This window comes from Rhipicephalus sanguineus, chromosome 8, assembly GCF_013339695.2.
Source record: "Rhipicephalus sanguineus isolate Rsan-2018 chromosome 8, BIME_Rsan_1.4, whole genome shotgun sequence".
Lineage (NCBI taxonomy): Eukaryota > Metazoa > Arthropoda > Arachnida > Ixodida > Ixodidae > Rhipicephalus > Rhipicephalus sanguineus.
The window spans coordinates 70605437-70622122 of NC_051183.1; the positions used below are offsets into that span (position 1 = coordinate 70605437).

The window sequence follows — 16686 nt, forward strand, 5'->3', positions numbered from 1 at the left end:
GCCATCTAAGAATGAATTACCTGGGAGCAAAGTTTAATGTTCTGAGTTTTTCGCATAATTATTGCATATGTGCATTATAAATATCTTTCACTTAGCGCCACAGGACCCAAAGCAAACTAAGGCGCGCATGCTTATATATGATAAGCGAAGTGAAGCTACGACATTCCTACATACGCAGCGTGGTGTAACATGCATTCAATACAAAATGACGCAATATATTGTGTAGGACCGCCGTCAAAACCGGAAGCACGGTTCTTTTTTTTGTTTACTTGGTGCGGCCAACTTGGGCGGTCACGCCGGTAGGGGTGCTTCGAGGTGCCTATGCATCGCCCCGAAGAGTACTTAGATGGATGAGCCCATCGGGTTTCCTTGTCGCGTCCGGGACAAAGGTGCCCGGCCCCACTCACGGGCGGCGGCAGGAAGAATTTGGAAACGCTGTTGTAATGACCTCCCTGTTTGCTCAGCGATGCCTTTCCGCGGCGTATGAATGGGCCGCCGCTGGGCCCGCCGTTTCCCGTTCGCGCGCTTCGCGGGCGCCACCCATGGAGGTAGCGGACCAAGCGGCCTGCTTTTTGGTGCATCGCGCGGTCGCCGGACGCATTCGTCATGTGTGGCGTACTTCAGGTGTCTCTAAAGGGGGACAGGCTCCTGACGCCAGAATGCGTGAACAACGAGGAGCGGGCCTCCGTCGTGGGGCATCGAACGCTCGGTCGGCACCTTTGTCAATTGTTTGCACGCTGGCCCGCCCTTCGGCGTGGCATCCATTTCCGCACTTTGCTTTACAGTCTGGTTAGGCAAAATCGCTGGAGCGGGGGCTGGAAAACGAGCTTATAAGTGGTGCCACGTGCGACGTTGAGCGCAGAGGGGGGAGCAGTTAAGTGGCCCGAGGGTGGTCGAAGTGGAGTGTCCCTTCGGCAGATGTATTTGACATACCACCAGGGTCGTTTTTCTCAGGCACGTTTCTCGTCACTGCACGCGTACACTTAGCTCTAGACACGTGTAGCGTCAGCTGAGCCTGCCCTGACCACAGTAACTTTAGTTTACGTTATTTTTATTTGCCTCTTGTTTGTGTGTTGCTTGGGGCGAGGAGCATGAGCCCGCATAGATGTAAGGAGGCGGTGACCTTGTCGCGAGTTGGTTGATTTGCTGCATGCACCGCCCAATTACAGGGCAAACAGGCGGCTATTCGCCGGCAGTAATGTAAAGGCGGAGCATCGGGTAATAAAAAGCGGCCCCGGTGTCCCGTCTGGCGTTCTGAACCGGGCTTAAGGTGTTCGGCACCGTCGGCTCTGCCGAATCTCGTAGGGTCGCCCTACAGACGGTTCATTTCCAGTACTTGTTTTTCTTTATTTCTTTGTAACATTTATGCTTGTAACTCTTGTGTAAGTGTGTAAATATAAATTGTCTTGATTTTCCTCTAAACTTCTCCAGCGCATCTCATTCTTCAAGCGACCAGCGAATCCAACGTTAATTCCTCCCACTTCGTTTATGCCACCTCGGGTGGTGCGTCTCGGGCGCCGAGTGTGGAGCGTTGTTTTTGTTACCTTCAAACTTAATTTCACCTCCCACTTCGTTTATATCACCTCGGGTGGTGCGTCTCGGGCTCCGAGTGTGGAGTGTGGTTTCTCATCATCAAAAGAACCTGAACTTTACTTATTGCTTGTGCTAGGCCTAACGGTATCTGTCGAAGCACGAGGTAAACTTCCTGGCTATTTGTTTTTTCTCCCACGCTTTTCTCTGGATTTCTTGAAGCAAACACGAGTCAGCTTGTGTGGGCATGCTCAGTTCTTAAACAGAACGTATAGGTTTACATCGTATTGCCCCTGAAGCAAGCGATTTTTGTTTTATGTTGTTGTCTGCCTGAACATCTAGAGGTGCAACGAGTTTTTCTTACAGACTCAAGCCCGACTATACAAACCAGGGTAAATGGAATTATCCTGAGCGTCAATCTATTTTGGAAGACGACAATGTTTCAACACCAAAGTATAGAAAAACGTACGGCTATGTCAAGCAAAACTAGTCGGACGACTTGATATATTGAACATTGGGCAGTGCGACACCCCCTAAGAAGTTGGCTTTCTCTCAGAACAAGCTGGTTTTTCCTGACAGGGGGAAGGGGGACTTTCCAGCATGCTTCTGAGAGAGTCAGCAGTATGATTAGGAGGGCGCCTCTCAGAGCAAGTAAGTAATATCGCTTGCCGTCGCATGCTTTCTATGATTCTGGCCGCTGCAGTGGAGCGGAGTCGCCTTTCTTTATTCAGCTCCCTTTGCTAAAGCAATGGCTGCCGTAAAACAGAAGAACCTGGTTGTTTTCAGCAAGGCTGGCGGGAATCAACAGAGTCGAACGTAAGGAGAGATGCTGTACGTCGTCTCTGCGTGCGGCATCCCAAGAAACCCACTTAGTATGACTGAAAAAAATTACACCATCTCCCGCTAAAGGGAACCATGTGTGGATGCGAAGCAGCGGGCAGATGGTTAGCTTGAGCGGGAGATGGTGTAATTTTTTTTCTTTCGTTCCCGAGCCTGTGCCTTCCTCTGGCGTAGAATCAGCACTGTCTTCCAGTCTCCATCCAGCTCCCACTGCGTGGAACTGCCGGCGTCCATGGGCGTCCGGAGGGGGGTGCAAGGGGGGGCAGCTGCCCCTCCCTGGAATTTCGGATAATATTTTTCTATGTGGTAGCAATGAGCTGCACAGCTTGTTTAGCACACTCAGGTCCCGGCTTTCTCTATTTCCAACCAATTTCGCGCGTTGCACACTATTGAATAATCTTGCCGGTGATTTCATGGCAGTGAAAGCTGTCAGGGCTGGATCACCCCCCCCCCCTTGCACCCCCCTGCAATAAGTTCTGCGGACGCCCTTGCCGGCGTCCGAGATATTCGACTCCCGCAAAGTAGCAAGATCATGTGCGTCTGCCTCTCTGCAGTTCATGCCATTGGTGTCGCCGTGGGATTCTTCAGCGAGGGAAGGAGAGCACGAGCGCCCCGCGTCTAGAGCCACAGAAGCAGAGGTGGGCATCGGCCGCTCGTGCCACGTCAAGAAGCCGGAGGCGTCGCTGCTGTCTACTCGTCGCAGTAGAGTATGAGGCGCGCGAAAGGGGAAGTGGGAGTGTAGAGGAGTGTGGGAGCGGAGAGGGGGAGAGGAGGAGCGGAGATGAGGTGTGTGGAGAGGGTTTGCGCATGCGCAGTAAGGGTGGTCACGCCGCACATCACCACCACCACCGGATTGAACTCCACCATAAGATGCTTGGTATCAAAACAACGCCAACATTAGGGCCGAGGCAGACTAGGGGCTTCCGGCGTCCGTGAAGCACGCACAGCCGCATATTAGGATGTTCAGTCGCTGTTTAGATCGATGTTGTATTTCTCTCGCTTACGAACTGCGCCTGCATATAAGCCAAACCCCCTATTGCAAATCGCGGAGAAAAAGAAACGCCTATTGCCTCCCTCCTTGCGTTAACGTCAAGCAGTGTCATGAAACCAACTTGCGCACCGGAATTCCCATTGAAGATATGGCAGATCTTATAAAAATTTTATACCCAATTATGCGATATATCCCACGAATCTTTGTTCTTTTCGTGATTTCTGTATACGCGGTTTGTCTATACGTGTTTCTGGGGATAGTGATTCGGAGTTGCAGTTTCATAAGATTGCTCATTCACACCGATAGTTCTCGCTATGGCTTCATATCTGCGACGGTATTGTTCTTCAAAGGTCGTTTTCTCGTGTTGGTATTGAAGTTTATCTATCAAGTTATAGAATTTTAGCCAAATTTAAAAAAGAAACGTGAACACAAGCTACTCATCACTGGCAGTTCAGTATTCAGAACACGTGTCCCGGTAGCGCACCTGTTTGCGACGAGATGTGCTGACCACTTGAAATGGTAGTCTCTCCCTCCCTGGACTGTTGAGAGCCTACGGCAGCTCCAGATATTGTCTGATGTTGGGATCCACCTGCGAAAGCCATGTTTTTCCCGGAGTTAGAGCATCCATCAGCAAGTAGAGGTAAATGAACTTTCACAAGGCTCACAAGTACCTAGTGTAATAGATCTCATCATTAGTTTATATCAGAGCAGTATACTACAGACATACATAATAGGTGCATAATAATTGCTTTAATGACGCCACAAACGCTAAATTGAAGCAGAAAGCAAGTACTACGCCATCACTTAAAATTTTTTAGCCTCGCTATCTTGCATAATTAGTTATTAACCATGGCAGTGCAGCCGCGTGACCTATTTATTTCAAATGGGATTACGTTTTCTTCGAATGTTGCAGTTTGATATTTGCTTGTAGTCGTTAAGCGATGACTCTTCTTCATCAAGTGCTTTCTGTGCTTGCTTCTATTGTCCACTTTTATTAAATGCGCGCATACAGTGGATATATAGGGAAACCGAGTCCTAGAGATGGTGATTTGTTTAAAGCGCAGAGTAATATATACAAGCATGTATATGTCGGTTTTTAAATGTTCTCTATTCTTTTATAAATTTACTTTCCCTACTGGTTTCATTTTGAGAAGCATGTTGACATGCAGCAAGAAAAACACCACGAAATTTTTCCATAGTGACTCACCCACTACTATGTGATTCTCTGTAAGGCCCGAGCCTCCAGCCATCCCTGAAACCAACTGACCACCTTGTTCGCTTCCGGTCGAATCCAATTTGCTTATCTGGCCGGAAACATGGGAGCTGATCGACGTAGAACTTGCCTGTCCTTGTCCTGTACCCAGAAGATGCAACTAAATTATATAATAGTCTGATGAAACATCTACGAACTGTGTACGTCAACTGTGATTACAAGGATGGGCTAACGTTTGCACCATTGAGCCTAAGCTTATCGTCGAAGACTCTATCGGAAATTTCCGATCAGATACGTAAGGAATGCTGAGCTGACATTTACTCAACCTTTTTTCGATGGATTTCTGGGAAGCCACATAAACATACCAAAATTACGCAAATGACTCCAAAAAGGCAGGCAGTATTGGTTGAGGCAACTAGTACAGGATATGTTTTGTAAACTGAGCTGCTTACAACCTGGCTGTGTTTCAAGAGACTGTTTTCTACGCTTATTTCGATGATCTACGCATAAGAGGGCCGGTAAGGTGCTTGTGAGGAATGCCTCAGAGGTTTTCTCACTTACCCTTCCAGGTTATTGTGGACAGCAACGTATTCTACTGCTCCGAAATGTGATACTGCTCTTGGCAGACACTGCTATATACGACACAGTCTTATGCCATTTTGTGCGTCAGTTAGATTCTATTGATTGCGTCCACTTCACATCATGTTTATTGCGAAGCATTAGCTCCCCAACATGGGTTGTCTGCATATTACTGGTGATTTGATAGGTTTCAGAAGAATTTGCTTTTTTTCCATGACCTGAAAAAAATTTATTATTGACTTGCCCCACGTCCTGCGCCATAAGTACGTCACCGTCAATTGAACTGTCAAAATACAGTCAATGTACAATTTTATCTAACTTTTATCCCTCAGAGCCAATAACCATACTTTAAAGACAGAAAAAAAAACATTACACCGTGCAAAAGTAAAGGAGAAAACGACTATAAAAAACGATTGCTCGTTTCTCAAAATTCGTTTTTCTTTTTGCTCGCAAGATTGCCTCTATATTTTATCATACGCCATTAGCAAGCACGGAAAAGCAGTCACTATAACAAGAGAACCAAATCAACGACAGTAAACAGGGAAACGTAAATAAGCACCACTTACCCGTGATTTGAACGCCGGAATGGGTATCCGAATTTTGTTGTGTCGCTGAGTGGCCCACAGAGTGGGATAATTGGGTGCCGCTTGATATAGACCTTGTCGATTCTTGACCTGCACGAATATAATTGTTCTCATTGATGAATGACATAACGTCACAATGAAAAACAGTAAAATAAAGAAATTAACGAAAACATATGTTGTTGACTTTAAAACGCAGAAATATTCCAGAAATTTGTCGCATGCATATTTATTCGAAATATCAAACGCCTGAGGTGTCAAGCTCCTATAGGCTGGAGGGTGCGGGTTCAACCCCAGCCACGACGGATCTATTCCAATAGGGGTGAAATTCCAAAACGCCCGTGTTCACACAGTTACCTGCGCGTGATTTCAGTCCAGGCCGTTTAATAATACTTAGAGCCCCAAGAACCGTGTATGTGAATATCACATCATCATTTTCGCGGACGAAACTAGCATATTTTATTTTATTGAAATGATAAAATAAGATAGGTTGTTATTAACACAGCTGACTCTTCCTATAGGCTTCTTCTTTTCAGCTTCATAAGGAAAAACAAAATCAATTTCTCGCGTATGCTAATAGTGCGATCCCCCATCCTACTCCCACCTTCGTAACTACTATCAGAATAAAGATTTCTACTGAGAACATGTTGACGAAAATTCGTATATTCGTTTTGGCAGAATACCGAGTCAGTATTCCTGACCAAGGTTCGTTTGACTCTTTAAGGATGTTTGCCCTCCTTGGCGACCCAGCACACTTTACCTATCCACATGTGAAGGCGGTAACGTGACGAACTTGTTGCGACCCAATGAACAGAGGTTCTGTTCATTTACGCGACCGCTAAGGGAACATATATTTCAACTGCAAGTGGGGTTGGCTACAACGTCCAATACGCGGACAGACTCGTATACCTTAGAACTTAAAACTAGACATACGCACATCAACCGTCGAGAATATCACTCACCCTGGCTTGTTTGAGAACTTAAAGACCCTTTCTCGGAAGATATGGCTGATTGCGACATCTTTTGTTGTAGAGTCATAGTTGAAAGTATCTTGTTTCTTTTTGTGGAGATTTGAGAGCTGCTCTGCGTGGTCTTCTCCACATTGCGACGATCTGTGATTACAATGAAGTTCTGACGTCAGAAAATAAATTAAACAAGTATGACATCTGCGCAAACCTACATGATAGATAGCATAGTAATCATCAAAGCTGAGAAAAAAAATGTTTAACAGTACACGAAAAGTCCCTAGTTATTGTCGAATGAACCTCTTCACAAAATGCTGATTCCCAGTTATGCTTCAAAACGGAGCTTATGCGTCGAGTGCGTTTACGGCAAGAATAAATACAGCTTAGCAAAAAAACGCATTTTATACGAGCCTAGAAATGATGTCTCATACGTATTTCACCTGAATGAATTGGTTAAAACTTTGAGATGCTGTCATCAGCAATGTGGCATGGGCAGATGATTCAGTTATGTTTTATTTGGACGCTACTGCGGTTTTGCTTTTTACGGTTGGCACCATGATTGTCATGTCAGCTAAAGAAATCTATTAAATTGAATCGGGTGACCCTGCTAACATATCAGGCTTATGAATTACACCTACTTCGTAACTAATTTCATGCAGCTGTCATCAAAGAAAATTCGAAAAATATTTGAACCTTGCGAAACACTTTATTTGAGTAAAATACACGTGTAACTGAGAGATGGACCGAAATACACGTACATTAGGGACGCCGCAAGTTCGAAAGCCGTAAGACCACCAAAAATGCGCAGTTTTCTTTGTTACTAAATGTGAAAGCGCAGTCAACACTAAAATTATTTGTATAGGCTATAACGTTTTTAGTTTTACGCGCTGCTTAATATTTTCTCAAATAATGCAAGAATTGTGAGTTGCATTTCATACGCTACAACCAGCGCTATTTTCAAAAATTATGTCTTACTTTATAAATTCAAGAAAGAAAATAAAAAAAAATTAGTTGCAGCACGTATTAGCAACGTCCTTACATCTGACAGTGAAAATGGCTCTATCTGAGCGCTTTATAAAAAGCACGTACTTACCTTCATAGAGTTTGCAAGTTTGTTTACATTCTCTTAAAGTTGGGAATTTATTTCCGAAGTAGGAACAATCGTATCCTTTCATGCATTTCTTCCTCCACTGATTATAAATGTATACAACGTGCACCTTACGGAAGAAGCAAGGGATGCTTGCCATTGGAAAGTCGCAAGCTTCCACTGCAAGAAAGAAAGGAAAAAAAATTATCTCATACCTTGCGACTCATTGCAAGGTGACTCTAGGTGCTGCTGTATTTAAATACGCACTTGAATTCGGATAACATTAGCATGCAAATTGTATGTTTATAAACCTACAGCAAAAGCGCGAATTTCAGTTACTAGATCAAATGAGTTACGAACTAGTTTCTTCTACTTTCAATCTACCTTACGCAAACTTGACTTCAAAACGAGTTATTTTTTAAATTCAGCATGATGTTATACATCTCTTTGCCATTAGCCCAAAAGAACAGATGTTTCGAATGTGCAAGTTACAATGGAAATTATTATGTGTGTAATACAGAAATTATTATGTGTGTAATGTAATGCAGAAATATGTTTAGCACGTGGCTGAAAAAAAAAAACACGCAGCAGATTGATTTTTGATAGACAGAAAGGAACAATCAACGAGCAAGCAGGATCATAACATATGCATTAATCGAATTTGATATTGTTTTAATATCATAGTTGGTGCATCTATTGTGAGTTTATGGTCCCCGCGTCAATTTCATTGTTTATTTTGCTACATTTATATGCTGCATTTCATAATGACGTTGGGTTCCATGGAAATGCTTTACAGTGCATATCGAACATGTTTATTAATTTGCTGCTGCCCCGCCACGGTGGTCGAGTGGTTATGGCGCTCGACTGCTGACCCGAAGGTCGCGGGATCGAATCCCGGCCGCGGAGGCTGCATTTTCGATGGAGGCGAAAATGATTGAGGCCCGTGTACTTAGATTTAGGTGCACGTTAAAGAACCCCAGGTGGTCGAAATTTCCGGAGCCCTCCACTACGGCGTCTCTCATAATCATATCTTGGTTTTGGGACGTTAAACCCCAGATATTATTATTATTATTATTAATTTCCTGCTGCTATAAATGTAGAATTCAGTAAACTGATTTATGTGAGAATAAACGCCGAAAAAAATAGTACGTCATGGTGCATCATACACATATTATTCTATATACTGTCGAAGGAAAGTGTATGCGCAGGTTCGTGATGCATGCCCGAAGACCAAAAGCTAAGAGCCTGGATTATGTAATAACATCAAACTACCCAAAAGGTGATATCTCCCAGACTTTTCATAAAATCCTCCACCGAAACCAAGACATCCAACTAGTCTATCTTGTTTAGCCCTTTGACATGTTATGTAAACAATTGTGTACACCACTTCTTTTTGCTATTGGTATCACTAAGGGGTAAGAAAGAGCGAGATATATCGAGCTTTGGATGAATTGAACCTCGTGCGTAATAAATTTGTCTTCATTTAACGTTATTTCACAGTTTGCTGCAGCATATCATCACTTTACTGAGGGCACTACCACGTTCGACGAGTCGTTCGACCTACCGCTTCCTGCGAGCCATGTGAAAAGTATGATTTTTCTTTGCTCCAAATGAACATATCCAAAAATGAACTTGCACTATATTTCTAGCCTGCGATTTTATTCTATTTATGCAGAAGCAGAGCATTAATAACTTCAAGATCAATAGATCTTTATTTACAGCTTAATTAGGATTAGTTACTATAGCACACCTAAATTAACATATTATGACATTATTTGTGTTGCAAAGGACTATCCAGTGCATTGAAATAACGTTTCCTCGATTTGGCACATTTACAGACAGTTCACAGTTGGCGTCTGAAAGGGTTAGAGACCTGAGAATGCGTCTTTCCTTGACTATCGGAGCGTTTATGTGACAGCCCAAGGCCTCATACTCCAGATACCAGCGTAAGGCCAGCCCAGTACATACAAGGCGGGAACAATACCACTCACATACACACACATACCACAGCAATACAGATTATCCAGAACCTCCCTCCGCCAAGAGCACGCCTAACATTGCAGATGCTGCTCCTTCACGCCAGCTCCAAACTAATGCGTTCTCAAACCTTCCTTTCAGCAACAATTTTTGCCCTACAGAGTCTCCCGCCGGATGCCCTTTCTGTGAAGGGCACTCAAGCGTATAGCATTCCACGTAGGGATACCTCAAAAACGCCCGGAATACCTAGAATGCTCAATTTCTCACCCTCGCAGTGCGAACCAGCTATTTCCTGAAAAGCCGTGGACAACAAGCGAAGAAAGATTGACCGGGCCAAGCCACAAACAGACTAAGGTGTACGTTTTCTATAAAATAGGGGTACTTTCATACTTGGGATCCCTAATATGTAGCACTGAAGATCTCAGAAGGAATTGTTTATGTGGATAACGGATAGTTTCTTTAATACCATTCGAGTGAAATAAAACTAATGACAGCGGCGTGTTGATGTGGATAAAATGGCGTGAAAGAAGCTTCTATATTAGTCGTGCGAAACTGCCGTGTCGCGCATTGATACACACGACGCAATCACGTTACGCCAATGGGCTACACTGTGGCTTCTCTAAGTATCTTACTTAGCGTACACTGCTGCAGTGAAAACCAGAACTGTTTGCAGCCATAACAGTGTGCCATGGAAGAAGAAGCATTGGTAAGGGTATAAATGCAGCCCTCATAGTTAAAAATGTATACAGCATGATACATAGCAGCGATGGCTAGTGTGAGTCATCTTGAAAAGGAGGATGACGTTCTCAGTAGCTTAATCGATTTGGCGGCCCAACAGGCCGTTCGAAGTCCTAGAATCCCGTTGCCCACTGGAGTTATTGGAGCCTAGTTTGTGTCACAGTACTTCAGGTGCGGAGTCCTTATACTCACAGGCGTGAGCAGGGTTCCCCTTTAGGTGAAGGAGGGTAATGTTTCATCGCAGCCTCCCTGCCCCCGTTGATCTTGTCCAAAAGACAACACGCTTCACATGAATGGAAAAATAAAAGCAAGCGATAAAGTGCTTCTTATAACAGCCTGCCTTTGGTCGTTGGCTTTCGGGGCTTAAGGATGGGAATAGCTTTTAGAATGCAGCATCAGGCGCCAACATCCGACATTTTCATCAATTACCGGCATGACCATTACCTTGCTCATTAAACAATGAATGGACATATCGGAATGAATAAAAGCATGGGAGCGACTTTTCACCCCGCTTCGCCATCTTACGTGATTGGGGGGGGGGGCGGAGCCCGCCTTCCTCCACCCCCGTGCGCCCGCCCAACATATCAGCATTTTGTTTAAAAATAAGCACAGAATTCTCACCAGTTCGGCACACTCCATCGCAGGCTATATTGTTATAAAAGGGTGCTGTTTTATTGCAGCTTGGACGGCAGGCTTGCTTCTTACTATCGTAATACCATCTTGGACGCCGGCACTTTCGTGTTGGTTCGTAAGGGAGTGTCACTTTGCACTCGTCATCTGAAGAAAATAGAGACACTGAAGTAAGTGGTTGCCAAAGGCAACGCAGACAAATGTTGAGACTGTCCCACAGCCCTGTAAATCTTGAAAGGAATCGCACATAATGCGCTAATAAATGTCGTTAAGGCTACGTTTTGCAACATTCTAAACGTATTTAAAGAAACGTATTCCAAATGTTGCTAAATTCATAAGATCTCCAACAGAAGACCACTATAGAAAAAAAATTAAAAATAAGAACAAACGTAAAAGCCTTTTCCAGCCGAGGTTGCAGCAGTCCAAGTGGCTCTTTCAGAATTTTTGAGGACACCTTTATTCGAATGTGCGGCAAAAAGCTTTTGAGTTTTGTTTGTAATAATTTTTCATCTTCCTTCCCTGCCATGTTTATTTTTCAGCAGCAATTGCGCAGTTTTATTAGGCATTATAAATACACAATAATTACGCAGTAAATAATCAACAAACAAGGCTAAGTAATTTTAGGCCAAATAATTTTGAATAGGAAACTAGGTGTATAATAATTCACTAAGTGAATGAGGTATGCACTTGGTATGTAAAGAATCTATTGGGAGACGAAAGAGACGTCACACGCCATTGTTGTTCGTTTTCGAAGGCTGATGTTTATTGCGGTGAGAATGCCAGTGATAAGTGTTCCGGATTACATGGTTGCCAGATGACTATAGAAAAACAAGATGGTGTTAGGGGACTTTACAGTATGCAACCAGCCTCAATACAAACCTAGTCGCCATGAAACGACAAATGATGCAGCTGCATCATCTTATGCGGCCTTGGTGTATAAATTACTGTATTCAAGTTTTGATTTACTGATTTAAATACTGTAATCCAAGTTATCTGACGCAAGATTGTAAACAGGAACATGTTAGTCATATGAGTTGAGTTGAGTTGAGTTGAGTTTATTTACCACGTACAATTGTACAGTAAGTGGCAGGGACAGGGGAAAAAAGCTGTATAAAAACAGCTTGACAAAGCCCCGCATCCCCATGTTCACTGTGACAACAAAACGGCAAAAGCAAAGTAAACCACAAAACAGCTTAAACCAGCAATGCACATGCTTTGCATCGGAACAAAGAAGTTATACAAACTTATACAACCCGGCAACGCACATGCTATAAATCGGAAGAAAGAAGTATACAAAACAGCAAATAATACTACACACACAAACTAATAAAGCATATTTAAAATTGAAGTATTAGAGAGCGTACGAACATTTTCACAATTAATTCCTAATTTATTTAGTGTACTCGGCAAGCAATACTGCAATGTCTCAAAACCATAATTTGTGCGTGGTCTCGGCACATGCCAATGTTCGGAATGTCGGTTTAGGCGCGTCGAAAGATTTAATTGTAAGTTAGCTAAACTACGTATATAGCCGCGACCTTTTATGGTATCCGATCTAAAAGAGATTACTAAGGAATATTCGTAGAGCAGGTTTAGTTTGATTATTTTATATTTAACGAATATTTCTGAAGTATGGACATTAAAAGGCAGGTTAGCAACAGAACGTAGCGCTTTTTTCTGTAAGATAATAAGACTACTAATAGGTTGCTTTGTTCCATTACCCCAAATTAAGTTGCAATAACTCAAATGTGATGTAAAGAGCGCATTAAATATCAGAAGTTTTTGAGGAACTGGCAATAGACCCTGACATTTTCTCAAGATACCTAAGACTTTGCAAAGCTTGTTGCATAAAAATTCTGTATGATAATCCCATTTCATGTGCTCATGGAAAACAACGCCCAAAGACTTCGCGATGGAGGAGAATTCGATTATGATGTTATTTAACATGAGATTGTAGGATTCAGTGACTTCGTTTAGGGGGGATTTGGAGCGAAAAAGAACAGCTTTTGTTTTGGAACAATTTATAAGTAAAGAATTTTTGAGGGTCCAGCTGTGTATCTTTTGTAATGTTGAGTTAGCTGTATTTACGAGATGACTAACATTCGTTCCTGAAAAAAATAAGCTTGTGTCGTCTGCGTAGATTATGTATTGGGCTGAAGGGTCAACATGTACAATATCGTTTATAAATATGATGAACAAAAGGGGACCCAATATGCTACCTTGGGGAACACCATCTTTAACAGTGTGCACAGACGAAATTTCCCTGTTTATAGATACACACTGGTGTCTGTCTGTTAGGTAGTTTTCGATCAGATTTAGGGCTACACCACGAATTCCATAACACTGCAGTTTTCCTAATAATGTCTTGTGGTTTATTTTGTCAAATGCTTTCGACATATCTAAAAATATCCCCAGTGTGAATTTTTTGGCCTCGATATTTTTGAGAATCAATTCCTTTTGAAACAATAGAGCTCTTTCGGTTGAGAAGCCTGATCTAAAGCCATATTGTGATTGTGTTATAACGGAATGTTTGTCGAAAAATTTCGATAGTCTAACATGAATAATTTTTTCAAGTCCTTTGGAAAAAAGCGGGAGAAGAATTGAAATCGGCCTGTAATTAGTTAAAGTGTTTTTATCTCCATTTTTGTGGATCACCGTCACCTTAGCATCCTTCATATTCTGTGGAAAAATGCCGCTTTTTAAGGAAACGTTGTAAGTGTGTGTCAGATATGGACTAAGCAGATCAATAACATGTTTTATCGCTTCCATTTTTAGACCATTTAAATCCTGACATTACATTGTATGTCTTGTCACTTGTTCGTTACTTACATGAACGTTATTACGTCTCAGCTGCTTAAGCATTGCACAGTAGGAGAAATATAAACGTCAATAAGTTTCGAAGAAGTTACTCACCCATTGGAGGAGGTGTAACTTTCGATACTTTTATAGTTGGTAATTTAAGCTCAGGACGAGGCTTTTCTGGCCCACCCGAAGTGCCTTGATTTCCTGTCTGGCTGGAACCTTGTTGGATGATCCCCGTTTGTTTCTGCGATTCTTTTTGCCCTGCACCAGCTAAAGGATTATTATTGCGAAGCGGGGATAATCCATATAGCAGCAACGACCTTATGCATATTCTCGGTACGAACTCTGATGAAAGTTCGTTCTGAGTGAACGTTCAGTATCAAACGAACAAATATTTTGTAAAAAAAGGGCTACAAAAGGCAGCACTTCACGCTAGTGGCACTGGCTAGCATGTTCTGTGCATATCGTGCACACCTACGCGAATAATCAAGACTTTTTGAGTTAAAAGCGCAATTTACAGGACGCTGCTTCGGAACCAACCTGCAGCAAGTTGTATTCATGTGCACGTTTACTTCTCTCTTTCATATTTGTAATATTCAATAAACTAATTGAGGCAGCGTACGCTTTGTATTGATTCATTATCAGTTTTCTCGTTTGGATAATGCTGCCTAGACATTCATTCGCCGTTGTTTGGTACAGGTAATATTGTAAGCTGTATGAAACATATGAAACAAATTAGCTAGACATGAATTGACATTATGCATGACGTGAGAACATTTCTTTTAAAAGGCCATTGCCGTGAGTAAGTTTTAAAACACTCTATTTTTATATATAGGTTCGTGGCGCTAATTAATGGGTAAGGGAAGAGGAGTAGCCGGAGCCATGTACAGGCACCAAACTCTCCTTAAAGAGATTTAATTTAAAAATGGAATCAGATATTCTAGGTAAATCGGCGTGAATAGGTATTTTCCGAGCTTGAAAAGATTGTAAATAACGAAGGAGCCAATAAATTGAATAAATGCAAAAGAATTAGAAGAGTCGTTATCAACGAATAAACAATCATTAATAGCAGCATGCCGATCAATTTTATTCATTTTATTTTTCATTTTCAACACTGCGGACTCATGGTCCAAGCAGTGTGGTCAATACAAATACAAAAGTAGTAGCAATGAGAGAACAACAACGGTAAAGGCTGAACAATATTTTGGAATGTGATCATTTATATTCGTAAGGCAGTTCCATTCACCAATGGTTCCCTGAAAATATATCAGTCGAAAAAGTACAATACCTCGATGGCTCACTTACCATTTGTTACTTGAGTGACCATAGTTCCATTAGCACTCGACTGTGATGTAGACACTTGACCTGCGCTAATACTTCCAGCTGCGCTGGAAACGTGGGTCCCGGTTGTTGTCTGGCCTCCCAGTTGTTGAAGTCCTGCACCCATGCACACAGCGTTTTCTTTCAGAGAAATTGTTGTGTTTTCTCACATTCATGATAAATTATCCAGGACGCAAAAATTCCACGTAAAAACTAAACAAAATGTTTCTCACTTATTCGAAAGTTAGCTTTTCGAAGTTAACATTTCTCCTAAATGACGCGTTAATTATCATGAGCTTGTGTAATGAAACTGCTAGTACTCCACAGATAGCGTGTGAATTCCAGTGAGCTCACATGCATTGTTCACGCCCGATCAACCATGGGACTAGCCATATAAAAAGAACACAGGCATTTATCAGCTTAAAAAACCGCCAGATCCCAAGCATTGTGGGAATCGATGTAATGCGAAACAGCCAGCAAAGAGCTGCATACATCGTCTTGTCTGTCACTGACGAAAATGCCTGCCACCCATGTTATTTATGTTCGTTACACAGTAACACCGCGCAATACCAATTTCGGGGTAGACCAAGCTAGCGAAACGGCCGCCAGCGCACCATGAGCGTGGCACGTAAGTCATGCTGCACATGACATTTGTGTCATGATTTTCACGTTAACTTGTGTTATTTATGTCCGTTACACAGTAACGTCGCGCAATACCTATTTCGGGGTAGATCAAGCTAGCGAAACGGCCGCCAGCGCACCATGAGCGTGGCACGTAAGTCATGCTGTACGTGACATGCGTGTCATGATTTTCATATTAGCTAGTGTTGTTTATCTTCGTCACACAGTCACGTCACAAGATACCAGTTTTGGTGCACATCAAGCTAGCGAAACGGCCGCCAGCGCACCATGAGCGTGTCACGTAAGTCATGCTGCACATGACATTTGTGTCACGATTTTCACGTTAACTTGTGTTATTTATGTCCGTTACGCAGTAACGTCACGCCATACCAATTTCGGGGTAGATCAAGCTAGCGAAACGGCCGCCAGCGCACCATGAGCGTGGCACGTAAGTCATGCTGCACATGACATTTGTGTCATGATTTTCACGTTAACTTGTGTTATTTATGACCGTTACACAGTAACTTAGCGCAATACCAATTTCGGGGTAGATCAAGCTAGCGAAACGGCCGCTAGCGCACCATGGTAGCGCACCATGGAGCTGTGGTGCACCATGGGTACACCACAGCTCCACTGACGCATTTCCGTCACGGATATGACGCTGTAAAATATAAAGACTAACATATGGCAAAGGAAAAACTCTAACAAAATTTCCGTCACCGGGAGTCGAACTTACGACCTCTCGATCGTCAGCGTGCAGTGCGAAACGACTCCGCCACAGACGACATGTTCTCTGCTATGCTAACGGCGAG

At 42.9% G+C, this 16686-nt stretch overlaps 1 protein-coding gene across 2 annotated transcripts in view; it reads right to left on the minus strand.

The window, feature by feature from the left end:
• Window positions 1–15366, minus strand: part of LOC119402063 (uncharacterized) — a 54566-nt gene extending 39200 nt beyond the window's left edge. Inside the window, exons 1-8 of one of the 2 annotated variants that reach the window (XM_049418487.1) lie at window positions 15239–15366; window positions 14045–14194; window positions 11123–11278; window positions 7793–7966; window positions 6697–6846; window positions 5720–5827; window positions 4569–4715; window positions 3846–3950 (exon numbers count right to left, since the gene is read on the minus strand). In XM_049418487.1, coding sequence (XP_049274444.1) covers window positions 3846–3950; window positions 4569–4715; window positions 5720–5827; window positions 6697–6846; window positions 7793–7966; window positions 11123–11278; window positions 14045–14194; window positions 15239–15260 — 1012 coding nt within the window. In that variant the 5' untranslated portion in view covers window positions 15261–15366. Of the gene's footprint in view, window positions 1–3845; window positions 3951–4568; window positions 4716–5719; window positions 5828–6696; window positions 6847–7792; window positions 7967–11122; window positions 11279–14044; window positions 14204–15238 lie in introns of both variants that reach the window. The other variant, XM_037669146.2, reaches the window with a different exon arrangement.
• Between the last annotated feature and the right edge of the window lie 1320 nt (window positions 15367–16686).